We start from the raw sequence: 20,022 nt of genomic DNA, 5'->3' as shown, positions 1-20,022 counted from the left end.
AGGAAGAGGTGATCTGAAGCCTTCTACGTCACCTTGCAATTTATTCTGCACATTACCCCTCTAAGTATCATCATGTGACCTTGGTGCAGTCTATGCCATTATTAACATTAATATACTATCTATCTATCTATTGCCAGACGCCTCAATCCTGTTTGGGGTGGCCACAAACAAATCACCTCCACATCACCCTGTCCTCCACCATTTCACTGCCCTGCTCCCAACTCACACCCCCCTCTCTCATATACCTCTCCACCCCATTGTATTAATATACAATACGATATATTAAATGTAATATGCATAAATAATTTACGATAAATTTGTTCGTATTATATGCATAAATAACTTGCGATGTTGTGTTTTGCCTGTAGTGATGGACAGTGTAGTAGTGGAGGGAAGGTGTGGTATTGCCATGGTGTGGTCGTTAACAGGGGATGTGGTATGCTACATAGACACAGTGCTGTGGTGTAGTAATATGGTCTTGAAAATGTGTAGTATACAGAATAAATCACTAGGGAAAAGTGGCTAAGCAGCCTTCCCTGCCACCTTAAGTCACTCCCTGTCTCCCTCTATGTCAGTATGGTATATATGGTTTCTGTAGCCATGAAATCCAAGCAACAGCTGCCATTTAGTTTTTTATTCAACATTTTGTAAGTTTAATGTGTGTATCGTATTAAGTGTCATCTCGCAATACCCTTTCATGTATCATAAACTTGTATCACTAAATCCATTTTCATTTGGCAGAGTTTTATTAACTCCTGTTTATTAGTTATATCCATTCTGTTCTGGCCCCAGGCTTATCAGGCCGTGAGCATGGTAGACTGCAGGCTGAAGTTACCCATCTGCAATCGACCATCCTTCTTTTTGGAGAAGAGGAAGTGAGTTGAGGGATACTGTACTTGTATACCGAGCAGTGGAACTGCCTGGTTATAGAATACTGGCGCCACCAGGTGAAGACATCCTTCTCCAGCACTAAAGGTAACTTAAACCAGAACATTACCAATATATTTATGATACTGTAGAAATATGTATAGTGTGGAATAAAATACAGTACATACAAAGTACAGAAAAATTGTGTACAGTAAACAGTAGTACACAAATCAATTCCTTATTATTGAGCTACAGTTTGGCCTAAGGCTACAATACCAAACTAAACATCTGTAGGAACACCGCAAAGAATTAATGACAGTTTTGTCGGAAGAATTTACTAGATGGTCAGTAGAATGAAAATTAAAATGTATAAAACTATATCCATAGTTGCCACTCGTGTTTGGGTTCCTTCAGAGCATATGGGCCCAAGGCAAGGCTACCATACTCCAGAGTACTGATGGGCAGGAGCCCAGGCTGTATAGTACACGTGGTACCATTTTACCCCCAAAAATACTGGTAATAAAACTCCATGACGAACTTTGGCAAGTGAGCTAGAGTGCATTCTCGCCAGAGAACTCTTCCACTAGACTGAACAACTGTATTCATCGACTTGATATTGTTTTAGTAATTAATTCCTGCTGCCACCAGACTATTGCATTCAGCTTAGAAGAACTGCCCTGGTAGTCAATGGCTTAACCCTTGAAACCTGGTGATATCATTTTAGGTTTATTCTTGTAACCAGTTGATGTTATTTAACTTGGAAAAGGTTTCTCATATTCTACGGGTTTTATTACTGCTGTAATGAATCTCCTTAGTTTGAAGGCTGTGTTAAGGTCAATGATATCATTAGGAAATAGCGAGAATAACATGAAGAAATCCCAGATTCAGTGGGTTAATGAAGGCTATACCTAACATTCCAGTTCAAATAATTTCCATTACACTGGGTAGAACTGTGCTGTGATACAAATAAAAATCAAACAACTTCCCAACTACAGTAAATACTATGGCACTAAGTATAATTTGTCATGATAAACCATTGTCTTGCTAAGCAACACAATATTTAATTAATGGAAGTACAGTATTCCATTACAGTACAATGGTAGTGTGTAAATGAAGTATTTACTTATTGTTTTTTTATCTATACTCATCCCAATCATCTTGATTATGGAAGTAGTATGTTCATGACCAACCCCTCCATGATTAAGGAGTCTGGCTATAAATAAAGAGTGCAAATTATGAAAATACAATGCATGATAAAGGTGCTGTTATGGTGGGTGTAATTTAGGGTTTCTATAAAATATTTAATATTACAGTGATAACTCAAGTACATTTGTTCTAACCTGACAAAAATCCATACCCTCTTTCGACTCAACAGATGGTCAAAGGTAATCAGATTGTAGAGTTGTTTTGACTAGTAAACAAGGAGACTCATGCCTGCCCCATGACAAAGGTTCACCAAACTTGACCCAACCATGACTAAAGCATAAGTTGTGAGTGGCCCAGTTCCATCAGGTGAAAACAAACCCACTTTGGTGACAGAAGTGTAAACAAGCTGCCTAACATATCATGGAAGCATCAGCATCACAGAACATTTGAGATAAACACCAAATAAAGCAGATCTCGTATACAAACAACTGTACAAGCAAGTTAAAGATACACTCAAACCTCGATTTAAGGGACTAAATGGGGGTTCGACTTGTCCCTTACTTGAAAATGTCCATTGTTTTACCACATACAAAGACAAATTTATTATGATATGCAATGATTGTTTCATTTATCTTATTTATATAATTATGAATATTATTTTACGGTTACTGTATAAATAAACATATTTTTAATGTGTATAACCTAGACATTACGCATCATTTTGAATGGTCTTGTCCGTTTGTCAAGTAGAATATGGAGTCCCTTAAATCCGGAATAGCTTAAATGGAGGTCCCTTAAATTGAGATTCGAGTGTAACAGAAAAAATGGTCTTTGATATATAACCCCTTGAATAAGATCTGGTTATTTCAATTAATGTATTTTACTAGGCTTAGAGGAGGCATCATGACTTCAGATGAATGAGTGGTTGTGAGATTTTATATATTGTGGGTAGGGGCACCCACCATCAATGTAGCACTACTTTCTGGGGACTCTGTGTTGAGTGATAAGCCAAATAAATTCTTGTAGCCCAGGAAACCATTGATGACACCAGGATGATTGACCTTATAGTTTAGGGTGGCAGTGCCAAGGAAAGCTTATCATTAAGTGAGACCTACACATCATCATCCAATCCCATTTTGACCCCAGTAAACAGATGATACCACAGTCAATGTTTTCTCAGTGTAAATGTACGCATTCTAGCTACTGCCAGATCATTTGTTCAACACGAGTATGCCTCTTAAACTGAAGGGGTTAACTACCAAAGCCCATGAATAAACCTTAAGGTGTATAATCACTGCTTAAAACTACTGGCACTGATTGTTAATTATATAAATGTCTTGAGCTGCACATTCTCCCTATACACACACAATACTGCTATTATATCTAAACATTTCACCAGTTTAGTCATCTACATGCACTTCAAGTAAACTCCAATATTTTGTGGGGGGGAAAAAAAAAAAAAAAAAAAAAAAAACACTTATTACCCCCACTAAGCTCTGGGTGCTTAAGGCCTGGCTACAACAGTCCAGTTATACAGCTACAGTACAGATATTATTTATTACCATCATCATCATCCCTCTTTTCCCACTTAAAGATGGAGGGAGGTAGGGTTGAGAGAGCAAGAAATTCAACAGCTCTTAAAAATACATGCCATATCAATGTTTAATCCCTTCAGTGCAATAATGTCTTATTTTGCTCTTAAATTCACATGCTTTTACATGCAGTTTTTCAGCTTAGAAATGGACTTTAATAATGAAGGGATTAAGACAGCTTTTTAACTATGGGTAAATTAACTGCAGTTAGTATAAATGTTCACAGAAAAATACTCTTGCAGAGGGGAATATTCAAAGCAATGCACATGCAGCTTTCATTCTCTCACTTAAAATTATTGCAACATTTGAACTACTGTGTTTGCTGTTTACGATTCAAAATGGTTGTACAATACTGAGATTCTTAGGTACAAACTCATTGCAAGATTTTTAATAAATTACAAAATTGGACATAAATAGTGTAGGTAATACATTAGACATTATCATCTTTATAACCTACTTCCGCTAATATACAGGATTGGTAGGATGCAGAAATGGGGGGGGGGGGGGAAGTAGAAAAGTAGGGGAACTATCAACAGAAGGCCCAGTGAAATGGGTAATACATCCATTACTTATGACTCTATTCACTGCTAATAAATGAAGTGGGAAGGATTCAGAAACAAGGAAAGTACAAAAGGAGAACTATCAACAGAATACCAAGTGAAATAGGCTACACAATAATTCACTTCATTCATACCAACAAAGCACAGAAAACTACACAAATAATACTGAATTGAGACCTACCTAATCTACACAATAGCAGCCCTTTAAAACATTATAAATATTTGGTAATTATAAAGATGCCAACACTCTCAAATTATACATTCAATCCTTTCACTCCTACAGATGCATCATCATCTGGCTGGTGAAATTAAATACCACACAGCTGCACCTGTCATGCTTATCATGGAGAACAAATGTCCTCAAGAAAATTCCAATACCTACCTCGTGTGGTAAAATAAATAAAAGCTATACAGCCTTGAAGAAGAAAATATGTAAATTCAGTAATAACAACATTAAGTAATTACAATATGCATAGATATATAAAACACTTGTACTTAAATAATGTTCAGATCTGTCTCTTCTTTATGAACTGGCCACAAGTAACGGCAACTCACAGCTAGCAAATTTTCACGTGCAGTGGGGGCAGTTAGCATTACTGATGTCTACCCTGCATCATTCTCTGCTTCCCTTACTACTTTTCATTAATATACAATGACTGCATAGCTCATCAGTGTATAAATGAAATGGCCAAAATTTCTGCACTCCTTACAACAGCACTCTTAACCATCCTTGAAATTCACAAGATATTCAGGGCAGGGATGCAACATAACCACTTTGTACTGTACATTAACCTTTTCAGCACAAGAACATCCACCCATCCATCCATCATCCAATCCTATGTTGCCTCATGAGAACCGTAGGAGCCCGGGACTAGGCAAGTTGGTCCTGGCATTTTTATTTAATTATATTTTAGCTAATACCTTACAACTGCAATTAACTTTAGGAAACTTCCTCCGGCTGACAAGATTAACCTGACCAGAAGTTTAATCAAATCATCAGGCTGCAGCACACAGTACACCACCAGATTCAAGTTAGCAGTTTATCCCATATCAACCTCTATATAATACAGAGGCTAACATTTAAACAGCGACGGTCCAGAATAATTAAAGGTTGATACAGACATATCCATAACTGGAAAACTGCCCATTCTAGCACACTAGATATAAAAACACACACACAAGGGGCTGTTCTGCCAGACTGTCTAGGGAACAACTGCTACACACACACAATAGAAGCTCCTCAGTGGAAGTGCATCTAGGTCTTATAATGTTATATTAAGTAGTGGGTATACAACATACAAAAACAGGTGTTACAAGTATATCCTGGTGATGAACATATATGAACTGAGGAGCAAAGTGTGTGTACTGTAGGTGGTGAGGGGTTAAATACTGGACACAAAATACACACACAAAGATGAAAGAAGGAACTCAGCGAAATTGTGTCCATGTTTTACTTTGATTGGGGTGATGCAATATTGATGACGTGACCTGTTGAAATTCTCTCATACTTCTCCTCACGTTCCCTACATCCTGACTCAGACGTCGAGAGGGAGAGTCAAAATGCAGCCATGGGTGGGGGGCAGGGTGGCCCAGAGAGGGATGGGGGTGAGAAGGAGGGGGAGGAGGAGCAGGTCGATGATGCTGGGGCGTTCGTACCATCCCTCGGTTTTCATTCCCATAGCTATTCCTGCACGGGAGAGACATAATTATTACAGTAGTATGATTAATTGGTATTATTACCACTACCATCATTGTGACAGATAACTTCTTACTGATTTATTAAATTGTTCTGTATATATGTAAATTTTTATATTGTTCCACCTTTATTCTTGTCATACAGTAGCAATGACCTTTTCTGCTATATTGCCATGATCTTATCTGTTATAATCAATCAACTACCATCATTGTTTTCATCACCATTATCATCCCCCCCTCATACTTAGCCTGTCTAAGGAAGGGTTAATTCTGACTAGCACTCTCTCTCAGCATAATAACCCAGGGATATTGCCTGAGCAGTACTGCCAGCACCCCCAGATCCACCCACATATTTTTAAAACAGTGATTACATGCAGTACCTCCTTGGTGTGTGATGTTGAAGCCTTTTGGGTCCGCGGTAACTGTGTGGCGTGGCCGGAGTGCTCATATTGAAAGGGGAATACAGCTTGCCTGGGGTGCGGCGACCTACAGGGGTGCGACCTTTAGGGGTCCGTGTTGGGGTGCTGCCGTCAAGCTTGTATCGCCGACGGGTGGAACTCCGAAACATCTGCGGATATGACACATAGTAAGACAGAATGTTTTTTTTTACCTATCAGATGGAGCCAGGATTCTGAGTGCTTCAATACTGAGTGAATGGGAGTGTGGCTCATTGTTTACTATCTCAATCTATCAAGTTTTTTCCCGGTTCTCTGGACTGTGCCTCAATCCACCTTGGAATGGGAATGGTCTGGATGATACTGGTTATGATGATGTTTGGCCACTATAGTTCTGTCACTTTAACTTGGTCCAGATGTTCATTCTTTTGTAGCTTATTTCACATGGCACTTCTTTGTGACTAGCATCATATTCTACTATTAATCTATTGTTACAACCCTGCATTCAAGAAGAGAGATGGTAATTTTAGGCTGAGCTTAAGTAAAAAATGTATGTACCTATTAGTCTTGACGTGATCATCAGGAAGCTGTAACACTATTGTGGTAAGTGCTGGAGAGGCATGCCATCACATGGTGGCACTGATATAACCAGGTGGCCCCACTGCCTGGTTACACTGTGTGATCATGTCTCACTTCCCTCCTTATCCCCCAGAAGGAGAATGGTGAAATGCAGAAGGGTAACTTAAGCCTGCAGTCCACCGGGTTCAAGTCCAAGTGAGTGTGGGTCACAACAGCAGGAACAGTTATTAGACCAGCGACAATAACTATGATGATTACAACTTTTCTTTGCCTCTGTAGGAAAAGAGAAGGATGTGCATACACCCTGACTAGAACGGCAACAGTAACAATGATTAACAATCCTTCTAACCTGCGTAAGTGAAGAGAACGATGTGCGTACACCCTGTAAGGCCCTATTAACCTTCCTGCCACCCTCACTAAACACCCTCCTAGTACTGGGCTTGAGCTGTGTCCAATTGTCCTGAAGGTTAGAGAACAGTGGCGCCACCCCAGACGGCACACTGCGCAGTGGGCGGCGAGGCAGGGTGGTGGAGGTGCGGGAAGGGGCAGCAGTAGGGTCATTTTGGGACCTGGGAAATGACATGTGGAACAGAAATATACTGTGATAACCATCATCCTCTCTACTATCCAACACCAACGGCAGTAGTAGTTGCACTAGTATAATTGCCAGTTTGTTTTCATCTAACTGAACTCAGTCACTCTCATAACTTAAACACCAAGCCAAGGTGGTGTGGCATTTGATAAGCCTTAGTCATGAGCTAGGAATGAGCCTCCCTGGTTAACTAGTCAAAACGACCATCCTGTCTGACTATTGTACACTTGACCATCAACTGAGCTACAGATGGAGTTACATGTCTTTATTAGGTGGGCACAAACACACCATAGCATGGCCCATGGTCTTTAACCTATTCTGTATTAAAAGACTTATCCATGAGAGTGGATGTGTGCGGGTTTGGGTGTGTGTGTGGATATGGATGTGGGTGCTGATGTATGTATGAGTGTGGGTCCTGGTGTGGGTATGGGTGAGAGTGTTTGTGTGCGGGTGAGTGTGTCTGAGTGAGTCAAGACAATACCATAAAACACATATCTCACACACAACTCAATCTTAGATAGGGATGCTCAGTCTCACCTGGGGGTAGGCTGGTCAGAGGAGGTGTGTGGTAGTGGGTGTGGTGTGGGGTTGGCATGGGTGTGGATGTCAGGGTGGGTGTAGAGGCTGTGGTGGCCTTCTGCAGGGGTGTAACTGGCCTCACTCTCACTGAAAATACAGAATTATAAATACAGAATCAGTACCAGTATGTATTACCTATCACAAAGCATTATAAATATCAAATTAGTATGTGTCATATACCACATGAAAAGAACTACTGAAAATTATTAACCACTTCAGCCACATGGTATCATCATCATTCAAACCTCTTAACCAAGCTAAGGATGCTGTGAGGTGTCCAAGCATATCCTTTTCCTAGTACACTGCACAGTGGCCAATCCGAGGGATGACTGGGGTGGCACTGGCTACTTATACTGTATATATTTGCCTAGCCATCCATTTTCTTTTCTTCATTACGATGCCATCCTGGTCACCTCTCTGGCCATTACACAGCCACTTCACACGTGCATAATAGACGCTGGGAAGCCCCACAGGGTCAGTGGGTGGGCAGGGTGGGACAGAGGGAGAGGTTCCCACTTTAACACACTATTGCCTCAAGCCAAAAATATGACGTCATACTGGATAGATACCAGGTGTTACGTCATGCAGGTGTGAGTAGGTGTGACAGTTGTTTGTGGGCGGGGATAAGGGAGAGGTACCTTGTCGCCAGCCACAAGTTGGTCATTCATCTCAAACTACCATAAAAATGATGTCATGCACGGCAAATAGCGTGCGTTACGCCATGCAGAACTAATAATTATGGTGCGTTACGTCATGCAGGTGTGTGTTAAGGTGTACCAGATCTGTGTGGGCGGCGGAGGTAAAGGACCCTGCCGCCAGCATCTCGCCTTCTCTTCTCCACCAAATCTCTGCTGTAGGTTCACTTTACTACTAGGCGGCGGCGTCCCTGGCTGGTAGTCTTGGCCGAGGTAATCGTTACTCTGGGGCCGCCGGAAGAAGGACCAGCTACGAGAGAGTTTAGCTGCCATGATGAAAAAAACACCCAGCCACACTTCACCATAGACCACACGCGGTTAAATTCCTCGGGTTTAAACTCCCGCACCTTCCTCGCCACGCCTCGGGTAACCGACGGTGGCATGACTGCCAACTACTATATACACATTTTATCATATTCGCTCTTACATTGACGAGATAAGCAATCATATCACACATACATGAGCTAACTTCCTCGGTCAATCGGTTTACTTCTGTTATTCTACTTTCTTAATGTTCTTACAAATATACTGTAGTAGATTGTGTAGCAGCTGACGTCACTCCTCGTTCATAACATTTCGGAGCCGTATTCATGATGGGTCTTAACTAATTTTGACTCCTCTATAACAATTATTTACTGTCTGAAATCACTGTATTTTGCCGTAAATTTCCAGTTATTATTCACTCCACCGTTTCACTGTGAAATGTTTTGTAGCCTTATCTATTTATCTCAACATCTATCTATAACCAGACGCCTTAATCCCTGAAGGGGAGGCCACAGATTGCATCCATGTCAGCCTCTCCTGCCCCATCAGGCTGCCTTTTCTATAGCTCACACCCCTCCCTTATGAAGTCTACTTCTACTTAAGAGGAAATCATACAATTTGGAACCAAGAAAGTTTATGAATATTGCTACTCTGGCTCGCTGACGCATCACCAACCGTTGCTCAGTCCTTAAGCGGTCTTTATCTAATATACAGGATTATTTTCTAAGTAGTTAACTTATACGGGTCAACAGTAACCAGAGGTTAAAAAGAGTGAAGTGTTTTGTTGCTTTATTTTAGAGTTTTAGACTGAATCACGCGCTCTTGGTATGAGAGATACCTTGTATAATGATGACAGTAAAATAGGTTTGGGTTCTTTTTTTCCAAATTACCTGGTTTTAATCACTGTACTTAAATAAAAAGTATGTTCAACAAAATTACGTCCCACCTCCAGTACGTATTTTCCAGCTAACAAGTGTAAACAAAAGCGAGGCTGACAGCAGTGACTTGAGAGGCCACAGTTTTCCTGAAATGTGTAATTCTGAGGGAAGGAAATGTTGAGATAAAACAACAGCACTCCTGTGTGGTTAAAGTTCAATATAGCCCTTATACCAACACAAAATCTAACTGATAAATTGGCAAATATTTAGCTGTCGAAACTAAACAAAGGTATGGTGCTGTTTCAACAATTATGACAATGGGGGCGTTAACTGTAACGATATAGGGTTGTAAAAACATCAATATTGGTACACAGCAAGGTTGATCAGTGTATAATAGGTCATTTATAATCTAACAGAAAATTGCACAGAAAAGTAGTCATAAATCCACTGTGAAAATCAGCCCCATATTTTTTTTCGTACCCCTCTATATAACCAGATTATTGAAGTAACAGGGTTTAACAGTTGGAGATGTGTGTAATTTTGAAGTAATTATAGAACCTGGTTTTTACTTGCAAAAGGCAAATGGTGCACCTCACCATGCAAGCACTTTCATTTAGATCTTGTCCCTAGACTTGAAGGAGGGAAAGAAATTAAGGTAAAACCATAATAAATACCTATAGAAATAAGAGGCACAAACAGTAAAAACAGTCTAACCTACACTAATTAAATACCTGCTTAAATCCTCATCTGTTATACTAACTGTAAAAAAAATTGCTGGCAAAAAGAAAAATAATATAGAACTAACACAGACATATATTTTAAAATGATGCCTTCAAATATGCACTGTGTGAGGACAGATGATTTTAGCACCTCTGTGTTGTGTGAAAAAATTGTTTTAGAAAGTGGAGGTTTTTGGAAGTTGAATGTTCAGTCTTGGAAGGTTGTACTGTACTACTTATTTTCAGACAGCGATGGCAGTGTTCGTGTGGTGATGTTGGTACAGTGTGTTGACAGCATCAAAGCCCCAGTGTAGAGGACAGCTTTTGACACCAGAGGATGCAGAAAGCAGAGAGGAAGAGATGTCAGATGGTTGTGACGCAATGCCAGCACACTGCACCCACACTCAGAAATTTATCGTGGTCCAGTGACTAGGTTAGTATAAGTGAAAAAGAGAGAGAGAGAGCGAGAGAGATGGTTGTGCCTCACTGTGCACAAACCACACCCACATATAAGAATGTAGTAGTTGTTGTTGTCACCCTTGCCTGTCTTGGCTGCATCGCTACTGCTGTGGGCAACGAGAGTGTCTTGCTTGGATGACTGAGTCCCTTCTTTTTAGCACTTTCTTCACTGTTTTATCTAGTGTTCCAAGATCATTTTTCAGTAGTTCCTTTACAGTTTCTTTAGGTTTTATTGTCACTGTTAAATCCCTGTAAGCTCTGCATTTAAATAAATTAACTGTATTTTCTTCCTCCTTTCCACACATTTCACAAATCAAAAAATTTTTTTGTTTGGTTTTGTAATTATGTTTAATGTCTGTAATTTGGTTTTGTAATTGTGTTTAATGTCTGTCATTCTATACCTAATCTTAAATACAGTACTTCTTTTGCATCCTCAGATTTCAGAGTTTGTATGTATTCAGTATTATGTTTTATCCACTCTCTTGTTTTTGCTTTTTAATGCCATTTCATTTTCTGTTTCTTTAGTATTCTTTTATATTCACTAGTATCCTTCTTTTCCTTTCCTTTATATCACCCATTATTATATCTGTTTCTGTTTCATACATACCGGTACTCTTGAGTTCTTTAGTTTCCTTTTCATCATTGCACTCTTTCTCACTATTTATTATTTTCACATCCAGTCTATTTTCTACTCTGTGATTTAGTTCCATGTAATATTCAGTGTTTTTTGGTTTGGTTTCTGTGTTATTTTAATTGATTGAATTTCGTGTAGTAATGCACATTTGGGTGATGTTGGAGACACTTTGAATAATTTTCTCAGAAAGTCTGTAGGAATATGTTCCATTTCTTTTTTCCGTTTTTTCATCTTGTTTCCAAACTACTGCTCCGTACAATACAGAAGGTACCACTCATGTTTCATAAAGTTTTAGGCCCAGTTTTATTCCTTTTGTTCTTAGTTTTTTTTTTTTTTTTTTTTTTTTTTTTTCTGCTCAGTCCTGTAGGTTTATTAACCTGTTTGCTGCACCTTTTCCTTTTCTTATTCATTCCATAATTTCAGTACCTTGTCTTTTACTGTCCGTTATCATTTTCCCTAAGTATTTCTGAGATTTGTTCTTTCAAGTGATTTCCCGTTCATCATGACTTCTTGTTCTTTCTTTCCTTTGATCTTCATTGCTTTAGTTTTTCTTTCATTAGATTTTACTCCCTTTATATCTAAAAATATCCACTCTGTTGTCAACTTCCTGAATTTCATCACTTTTTCAGCTTATAGCTGCAAATTACTGAGGGTACTTTCTATTTTTTTGTAGCAATAGGAGATTGGAATGATATATTCTTTGCCACATGGACGTGGCCTTTCTTTAGTTCCTATTGAAATCAGCTTTTTGCAGGTTACACGGTATGCTTCGTAGATTACCATAGGTACAGGGCATTTTCTAATTTTTAACCATGAAATACATAAACACTTGTTTGTAGCACACTTACTATCATGCCAGTGAAGTTACCAGCAGGAACAAAATTTGCTGCCAAACTCTACACATCCATCTTACATTCAGCTTGATTTGTAGTTCTCAACTGGTATGTTAGGTTTGGATGATTTCAGCAGATTAAGGTAGGGTAGGTAAGTTAGGATAGATTAGATTATATTTAGTAAGGTAAACTTCAGTTAGGATTTGGCCTGGTAGGTATTTGTGGGCTTGCTAAGGTTAGGTTAAGTGGCAATCCAAGGTGGTGAAAATTAGGGGGTATAAGCAAGTTAGGCAGATAAATAAAAACATAGGTACATACGTAGTAGACTGATAGGTAAATAGAGTGTGCGCTCGTTTTATGAGTGGGATGAGTTTTTGAAAGCCAGTTCTTTATCAAATTTAGCATTGTGGTGGTTATATAAGTGAGAAAACTAACCATATAACAAGAAGTCAGGCATCACAGCAATCATACACATGAAAAAACAATTGCAGAATGAAAAAAAAAAAAAGTTCTAAATTCTAACTAATCATACAAGCTGATGATAGTATATGGAGTGATGGTGTAGCGAGGGTGTACTATAAATGGACAGACAGGTAGAAGGGTAAATACTCATGCCTGCCACCACCACCCCAGAGTCAGATGTCTGGGTGGTGCAGGATGTCAGGTTGCTGGCATGAATTATGGGGTCATATTGAGATAAGCAGGATGTTGCTATGCCTCACCCTGCCCTAGGGTGGGAAAGGAGGTTTGGATGATGATGATGATGATGATGAGATAGATATATGGACAGAGAGACTAATAGAAAAATAAATAGATGCAGACATAGTTGAGTAGATTGCTACATAACTAGATAGGCAGACAGGTAGAGAGGTAAATACTGATGCCTTCCACTTGCAGCATCAGGTGTCAGGGCGGTGCAGGATGTCAGGTCGCCGGCATCAGTTCCGGGGTCAGTTTGGGATAAATGAGACAGCCTTGACATTGGCCATCCAGCGCGGGGACATCAGCGCTGCCGAGGAGGTATTTGCCTATACTCTTTTCACTTTAACTTGGCCTAAAATTGTCATCTCACCATCTTGAATGCTGAGTTGTGATAATAGATTAACACTAGCATGTGATGAGAAACTCTTTTCTTTTTGACTCAGCCTAAAATTGCCATCTTCGTCTTGAATGGCGAGTTGTAATATTAGATTAACACTAGAATATGATGCTATACAGCATTCACTATAACTTGGCCAGATTTTCATCCTTATGCAGCTTGTTTCATATAGTTCTGTGGTAAACTGAGACAGTACTACAGCCTATCTATACTTCATTCATTTTAACTTGGCTGTGATTTCGTCAATGTGCTGGTACCACGTACTTGATTGGCAGAATGATACAGTGTTACTGCTTACCTATTGTTTGTTCAGTTTAACTTGGTAGAGATTTTTGTCCTTTTGCAGCTTTTTTCAAATAGCTAGCTCAGTGCCATAGTAAGACGGTACTGTGGCTCTACATCCTTTTCATAGCACTTCTTCATGACTGTACTCTTTTTCTTCAAAGTTGGCCTAAAAGCTGACATCTTTCAACCAAGAATGCTAATACATAGTAATTAATGACAGAATGCTATTTTAGTAACGAAGAATTGCAATAGGAAGGATGTAGGGCCATAGTTTTGACATATTCTGCCGCTGAGTTATGGAAAATAAGCTGCAAAGAGACAAAAATATTTACCCTGTTGTAACATACAGGATTTGAGCTGGGCTTCTGTTGTCCTGTCTCCATATCTTTATTTGTTTATTTATTCAGTATTTAAGCACGGCCATTCTTTGCTTACACCACTTCTTCTCTCAAAGTTTTCCATAGATCATTATTTCTTTTTGGAAAACTAAACTTTTTTGCATCTTTCACATGTTATTCTTACTCAGCTATTGAAATTCACTTTAACTTGACAGAGATTCTTGTCCTTTTGCAGTCTTTCATGTAGCTTAGTGTCAGCTCTAGATAACACTGTGGGTCTGCATCCTTTTTGCAGCATTTTTTCGTGAGTAACACCACAGTCTTGTGTTAATCGCTTGTTACTGCACTGCATTTAAGATGGATAGATGGTAATTTTGCACCTGATAAAGCGCCTGATAAAAGTGAACAGAGTACTCTGTAGTTATTGCACTGCATTTAACCCGCCCCGTCCCGACGACGTATGGGTATGTTGCAACGATTTGCATTTGCCAGTCCCGGCGACGTACCAGTACGTCGTGCAATTGCAAGGTCGCTAATTTGCACAATTTTCAATTTTCGCACGTGATTTTTCGTATGTATACACGGGACACCTTCCTCTATTCCTGTACAAGATACCAAGCAGGGACAATGCCTTACACTGCATAACCTCCCCCCTCCCCCTCTCACGACATTGTCTTGGCAAAGGACCTGTTACCAGTGACCTGGCTAGTAAAGTTATTCAGGGCCAGAGTGATTCCCCAATCGATGACAATGTGGAGGACAATGTTTACATAGCATTAGAAGAAGAAACAGCCAGAAATAATGATCAGGTAGTGTGGCAAAAATAGGTCAGGTATGGTGATTAGTTAGTGAGTGAAACAATGCTTATAATGCCTTTATTACTGCTTGAAAACCAATATACAGTACTGTCATACTACATATACATTCGTACCAAGTAAATAAATAAATACCGTTTATGAGTGGATAAAATAGTTACCCTCCCATAGAACTCGTTTTCTTTGGTGCCAGCATGTTAGAAAACCCACTCAGGTAAGGAGGAACTCCTACCTGGATTGGGCACTTTAAACCTCAGGTGAGCGATTTCTCTATGAATTTTCGATGTTTCTCACCAAAAGCGAAGGTTTTAGCCAAAAAAAAAAAAATCGAAAATACCTCGGGACTGGGGGATGTCGGAGGTGCGGAAAACCTCGGGACGTGACGGGTTAAGCTGGATAGATAGTAATTTTGCACCAGATAAAAGTGAACGGAGTATTCTTTAGTGTCACTGTCTTCTTGTCCTTCCGTCACATTTCACAAACAGACCTTCCTTATCTACTTTTCCAGTCTTTTAATTCCTGTAAACATAATAATTTCTCTCTCTCTGTCTCTCTCTCTCTCTCTACCGTATATATATATATATATATATATATATTATATATAGATATAGATAGATAGATAGATAGATTTTTTTTTTTTTTTTTTTTTTTACATGCTGCTGCAATTGTGATGACCAAAACAGTGCTGCACATTCTGATCTCAGTCTTATCATTGACACTGTTATCTCCTCCTCATTTCGTTTTGCTAGTTTTGTTGTTGTTGCTCTTGCAACTCTTGGTTCATCTGAATGTGAGCCCAGCAGACTTCAGGCTGAAGCTGCCATCCCTTCAGTCCACCATCCACCCTGCAAAGGTTAAGCAGGGAATTTAGAGACATATGCTTAACCAGACAACTGACCTCCCTGCTTACATTGATGCCATCACAAGAAGGCATCCCTCACCAGCACCACTAACACCTTTAAACTTCATAATCACAGCGTCTCTACCTTCTCTCACTTAGGCGATACGGAATGGAGATGCATCCTCACTCAACGATGGGGCCTACCAGAACACTCCTCTACGCCTCTGTCTAACCCTTGGCCCTGCTCCAGCCCGCCATCTACGTCTGGCACAGATGTTGGTGGAGGCTGGGGCAGACCCCAACCTTCGCCCTATCTCAGCTGGGGACCTTGACCGCTTCTATCCTAGCCCTTTCCAGGCAAGGATGCCAGTTTGAAACTTGGTACCAAAATGAAGTATATTTGTATTTATATAGCTCCATCTGTTAAATCCATATTTAGCAATACTGTATTGTAATATTTCTTAACATTATTTCTAGTGATTTGTTGAAATTTGTGTACCCATGGACATCTAAGCACTTTCTGATTTGGCAGCTTTACCTTCCAGGAGCTGGTGGTGTACCATGAATTACTGCAGGCTGAGGTAGCTGGTCGAGGTCTTGGTGTGTGTGAATCACTAGGTGTGTTTTTCGACTGTGATGACGAGCGTGTGGCCTTCCTGACAAGAACTGTGGACCTGACCGGCACTGCATACAGCCAGACCTCAGCCTCCTGCCAGGACATTTTGCTCCAGACTGGCAAACTGATCCAAACATTCCTCATGTATGGAGCCCACCCCAATGTGACCACAACCTTTGGCCACAAGTCCCTGTTTCACTGGGTGGTGGAGCAGGGAGATGTCAGCCTGGCCACACAGCTGCTGGGCACCATGAGAGTTGACCTGGACCGCTGCGATGCACATGGAAACACGCCCCTCATGGATTCCATCTTGGTTATATCCCAAAGTGAGTGCATGGAACTGTACAGTGTCATGAGGTCAACTGGTCACCGCCTGAACCTTAACGCCACAAACTGTTGCGGTGAGACACCACTTTTTCGTGCTGCTTTTGTTGGCGCAGCAGGACTGGCAGCCAGACTAGTTGAAGATGGTGCTAATGCCACAGCTCCTTCCACTCTAGCACAGGACCTTCAGTTTTGTCCCACAGAGTGTGACTTGAACTTCCAGGTGACCCATGCTGCCCTGGCACTGGTCACCCCATTACTGGCCCCACTGCTGGCCGATGCCCCGCCCCGCATGCGCTACGCTCACGTCCCTGAGCGTGAACTGGGCGCATATCTGGCCCGGCCACATAAGCACCTCATAGACAAGATAGTTTCAGCAGCTGTCTCTCCCCTCTTGGATGTTGGCTGCCTCACTGATCAGACCTCAGCCCTCCATCTTGCTGCTCTCTTACCCCTCACCAACTTCCAGCACCTTGTGGAGGGGGAGCTGACTCCTAGGGACCTGCAAGTGCTTATGTTTGGCCAGGCATCGGCTGGGCTAAGACAGCTCTGTGTCAGGACAATATTTGACCAGGTGTTCCCAGATTCTCGGTTTGAAGACTCAGCGAGGGGCAGCCGCAGGAGCCATTATTACTGCGGACGGGATTGTGAAGGGGCCTTGAATCAAGCAGCCATTTTGACGGCCATTGAGGCCCTGGGTCTGCCACGGTCATTGGCTGTGTTCTTTGAAGTTGAGGCGGCCAAGTACCAAGTGTGTGGGGTGGTAGCTGGCCTGCAGACTTTGGAGTGTGACAGTGCATGTTCAGACTCTGAGGACTCCATCATTGAGGAAACTGATGGTGAGATAAGTGATGATACGTCAGATTTCTCTGAGTATGCTGACTCCCTCCTCTTCTTTTCGTCGGATATGTTAAGTGAAGAGTCATCATCAGAAGTGGAGGACCTTTCAGATGAGGAAGAAGTTGAGGAGGAGAGGGAGGCAACTGATGATGCCTCTGAGAGCCAAGAGGATGAGAGGGAGGAGCAGGAAGAGGGGAGTGATCGGAGGGTACGAATGGACCATAGCTTTGCCAAGTCTAAAGATTTCCGAGTGATGGTGGAGACATTCTGTGAGGATTTAGCTGAGGATGCCTTAAACCCTCCATGCCCAGAGCAACCATCCACTCCAGATGCTTCCCCCGACCACCACATCCACTACCAGAGATTTACAGATGAATCTACAGCATCTACTATCTCTCCTGTCAGCAACTCGCCATCTCACAGCAAACTACCCTTACCTAGCAGCCCACCACCCTTACCTGGTGACTCACCATTACCTGGCAGCTCACCACCCATACCTAGTGACTCACCCTGTGTATCTGGTGACTCGCCATGTGTACCTGGGGACTCACCACCATCACCTAGTGAGTCATCACCCATACCTGGTGACTCACCCATACCTATTAATGCACATTCACCTGATGTTCCATCTTCATTTAGCGACCCACCATCACCCAGTGATCCACCATCAGATTCATCAGGCAAATAAAACTACAGTATAGCCCATTTGTTTTAACCTGGCAAAAATCCAAACCCCTTTCAGCTCAGTTGACATCCAAGTGTGGTCAGACTTGAGTGTCAGTTTAACTATTAACATGACTCTGTCCTGCCTCATATCTGACTAATTGAAGTTCATGCAGCCACAACTTTTCAAGTTGTGGGAGTGACCCAGTCCTGTCAGGTAAAACAATTGGACTATATGATCAAATTTCATTCTGCCATAGCTTAGTACTCAAGTTGTGGGAGTGACTCAGTTCTGTCAGGTGAAGACAGATAAACTGTGTGACACATTAACCTGTGATGAACAGAGACAAAAAGGCAAATAGTTCCTTTATACATGTGGGACTTCCATTAATGAAAATATTCCTACCTGTTTGAGCCCTCAGCTTGGGTGGTTCAGTCATCATCATCATTGTCATCACCAACATTATCATCATCCAAACATCTTTTTTTCCAATCCCCAGATGGATATGTATCAGAAAGGAGGTTATGCACTAGTAATTATAATGCCGAAATACTAATTTGTTTTGTATTATATATATAAGAATTTTTATATTTATTGCAGAATTATTATTCAGAGTATAGTAATAGATGATTACTGTATTACACAGCAATATTTCAAGCAAAGATAACCCAAGTGCTGTAATATAATTTATTACCGGTACTTCATTACAAGGCATTTCCAGAATGTGCAGAACAGTATTAATACTGTATAGCTTGCAGCAGCAAGAAGAAACTTTATACGGCATCATTTAGTAAAGAGATTGATGTATACACATAAACATGTTGCCACGCTTCTGTCGCAACCACTTCCACACCAAATGCTTGCTGGTGCAGGTAGGAATTGTGCCTCGCTTTAGTAGTAGTTGCAGTTGCCACTCCAGGCTTAACTAATGTGAACCCAGTGGACTGCATGCCACTTGGGCAGCATTGCACAGTCCTCCTGTTAGAGGATAGGGAGGGGATTGAGAGACATTTGTATAACTGGCAGCTCCACCACTCGCTCATGCCACCACAAGGTATTCCTCTCCAGCACCTTGCATCACTGTGACCCACACAAACAGTCCCACTGGATGCACGTAGGTGTGGGAGAGAACTTGATTGGATCACAGTGGTGCAGAACCCCAGCCTGCACCAGCAGACAGACATGTGGTGTGAACAATCTAAGGAAAATGTTAAGTATTGGCATATATTCTGATTATACTATTATACCGGTATTCACTGTATATATGATCATATGCTGCAGGTGAAACAGCCATCATACTCTTGGTTGTATATAATAAAGTATCAAGTGCTTTAGTATGTTCAGTTTTATTCCCTTTTTTTTACCAGCCATGATAGCGAAGCTGGTATTTGTTTTCAGTTTGTTTGTGTTTGTTAGCACAATAACTTTGTAACCATTCAAGATATCACCGCAAAATTTTACAGCTGTGTAGTAGGGAAAAAAATTGATCACGAGTTCGAAATTGGTGAAAGTAGGTCAAGGTCTGTGTTTCTGTTATCATAACTTCGCAACCTCCCAAGGTGTCAAAATTTTACAAGTGTGTAGTAGGTATGAAAATTCCAACGAGTTCGAAACTGGTGAAAGTAGGTCAAGGTGAAGGTCGTATTCCGAGCTGCGCTAGATATGTATCTGCTTGCATCTGGCATGATTCTCCCCTTGGGGGGTGACCTCTAG

General features: G+C 41.0%; 2 protein-coding genes across 2 annotated transcripts; one reads left to right on the top strand and one right to left on the bottom strand.

The window, feature by feature from the left end:
* Positions 1 to 5,591: 5,591 nt before the first annotated feature.
* On the bottom strand, positions 5,592 to 9,015 carry LOC145396783 (uncharacterized). The gene is made up of 5 exons (XM_080270077.1): positions 8,783 to 9,015; positions 7,964 to 8,092; positions 7,184 to 7,403; positions 6,241 to 6,428; positions 5,592 to 5,852 (listed from the first exon to the last, which is right to left on the bottom strand). The coding sequence occupies exons 1-5, from the start codon at positions 8,971 to 8,973 to the stop codon at positions 5,594 to 5,596; spliced, it is 987 nt and encodes a 328-aa protein (XP_080126203.1). The 5' UTR covers positions 8,974 to 9,015; the 3' UTR covers positions 5,592 to 5,593.
* Positions 9,016 to 10,856: 1,841 nt separating this feature from the next.
* On the top strand, positions 10,857 to 18,399 carry LOC145396782 (uncharacterized). Its single transcript, XM_080270076.1, has 4 exons — positions 10,857 to 10,994; positions 13,385 to 13,507; positions 16,025 to 16,222; positions 16,411 to 18,399. The coding sequence occupies exons 2-4, from the start codon at positions 13,409 to 13,411 to the stop codon at positions 18,331 to 18,333; spliced, it is 2,220 nt and encodes a 739-aa protein (XP_080126202.1). The 5' UTR covers positions 10,857 to 10,994; positions 13,385 to 13,408; the 3' UTR covers positions 18,334 to 18,399.
* Positions 18,400 to 20,022: the final 1,623 nt, after the last annotated feature.

This window comes from Coenobita brevimanus, chromosome 39, assembly GCF_032717465.1.
Source record: "Coenobita brevimanus isolate Jiangsu-jjx chromosome 39, ASM3271746v2, whole genome shotgun sequence".
NCBI lineage: Eukaryota > Metazoa > Arthropoda > Malacostraca > Decapoda > Coenobitidae > Coenobita > Coenobita brevimanus.
Note: the sequence above shows the minus strand (reverse complement) of the source record. Positions and strands in the feature narration are given on the sequence as shown.

Bases quoted from the DNA above. Each gene is read 5' to 3' on its own strand.
- LOC145396783 (XM_080270077.1), bottom strand. From the start codon at position 8,973: ATGGCAGCTAAACTCTCTCGTAGCTGGTCCTTCTTCCGGCGGCCCCAG. The intron at 8,093-8,782 runs GTACACCTTAAC...CTGTATTTTCAG, and splicing joins CCGCCGCCCACACAGATCTG to TGAGAGTGAGGCCAGTTACA. The intron at 7,404-7,963 runs GTGAGACTGAGC...GTCATTTCCCAG, and splicing joins TCTGACCAGCCTACCCCCAG to GTCCCAAAATGACCCTACTG.
- LOC145396782 (XM_080270076.1), top strand. From the start codon at position 13,409: ATGTCAGGTCGCCGGCATCAGTTCCGGGGTCAGTTTGGGATAAATGAG. The intron at 13,508-16,024 runs GTATTTGCCTAT...TCTCTCACTTAG, and splicing joins ACATCAGCGCTGCCGAGGAG to GCGATACGGAATGGAGATGC. The intron at 16,223-16,410 runs GCAAGGATGCCA...TTTACCTTCCAG, and splicing joins TCTATCCTAGCCCTTTCCAG to GAGCTGGTGGTGTACCATGA.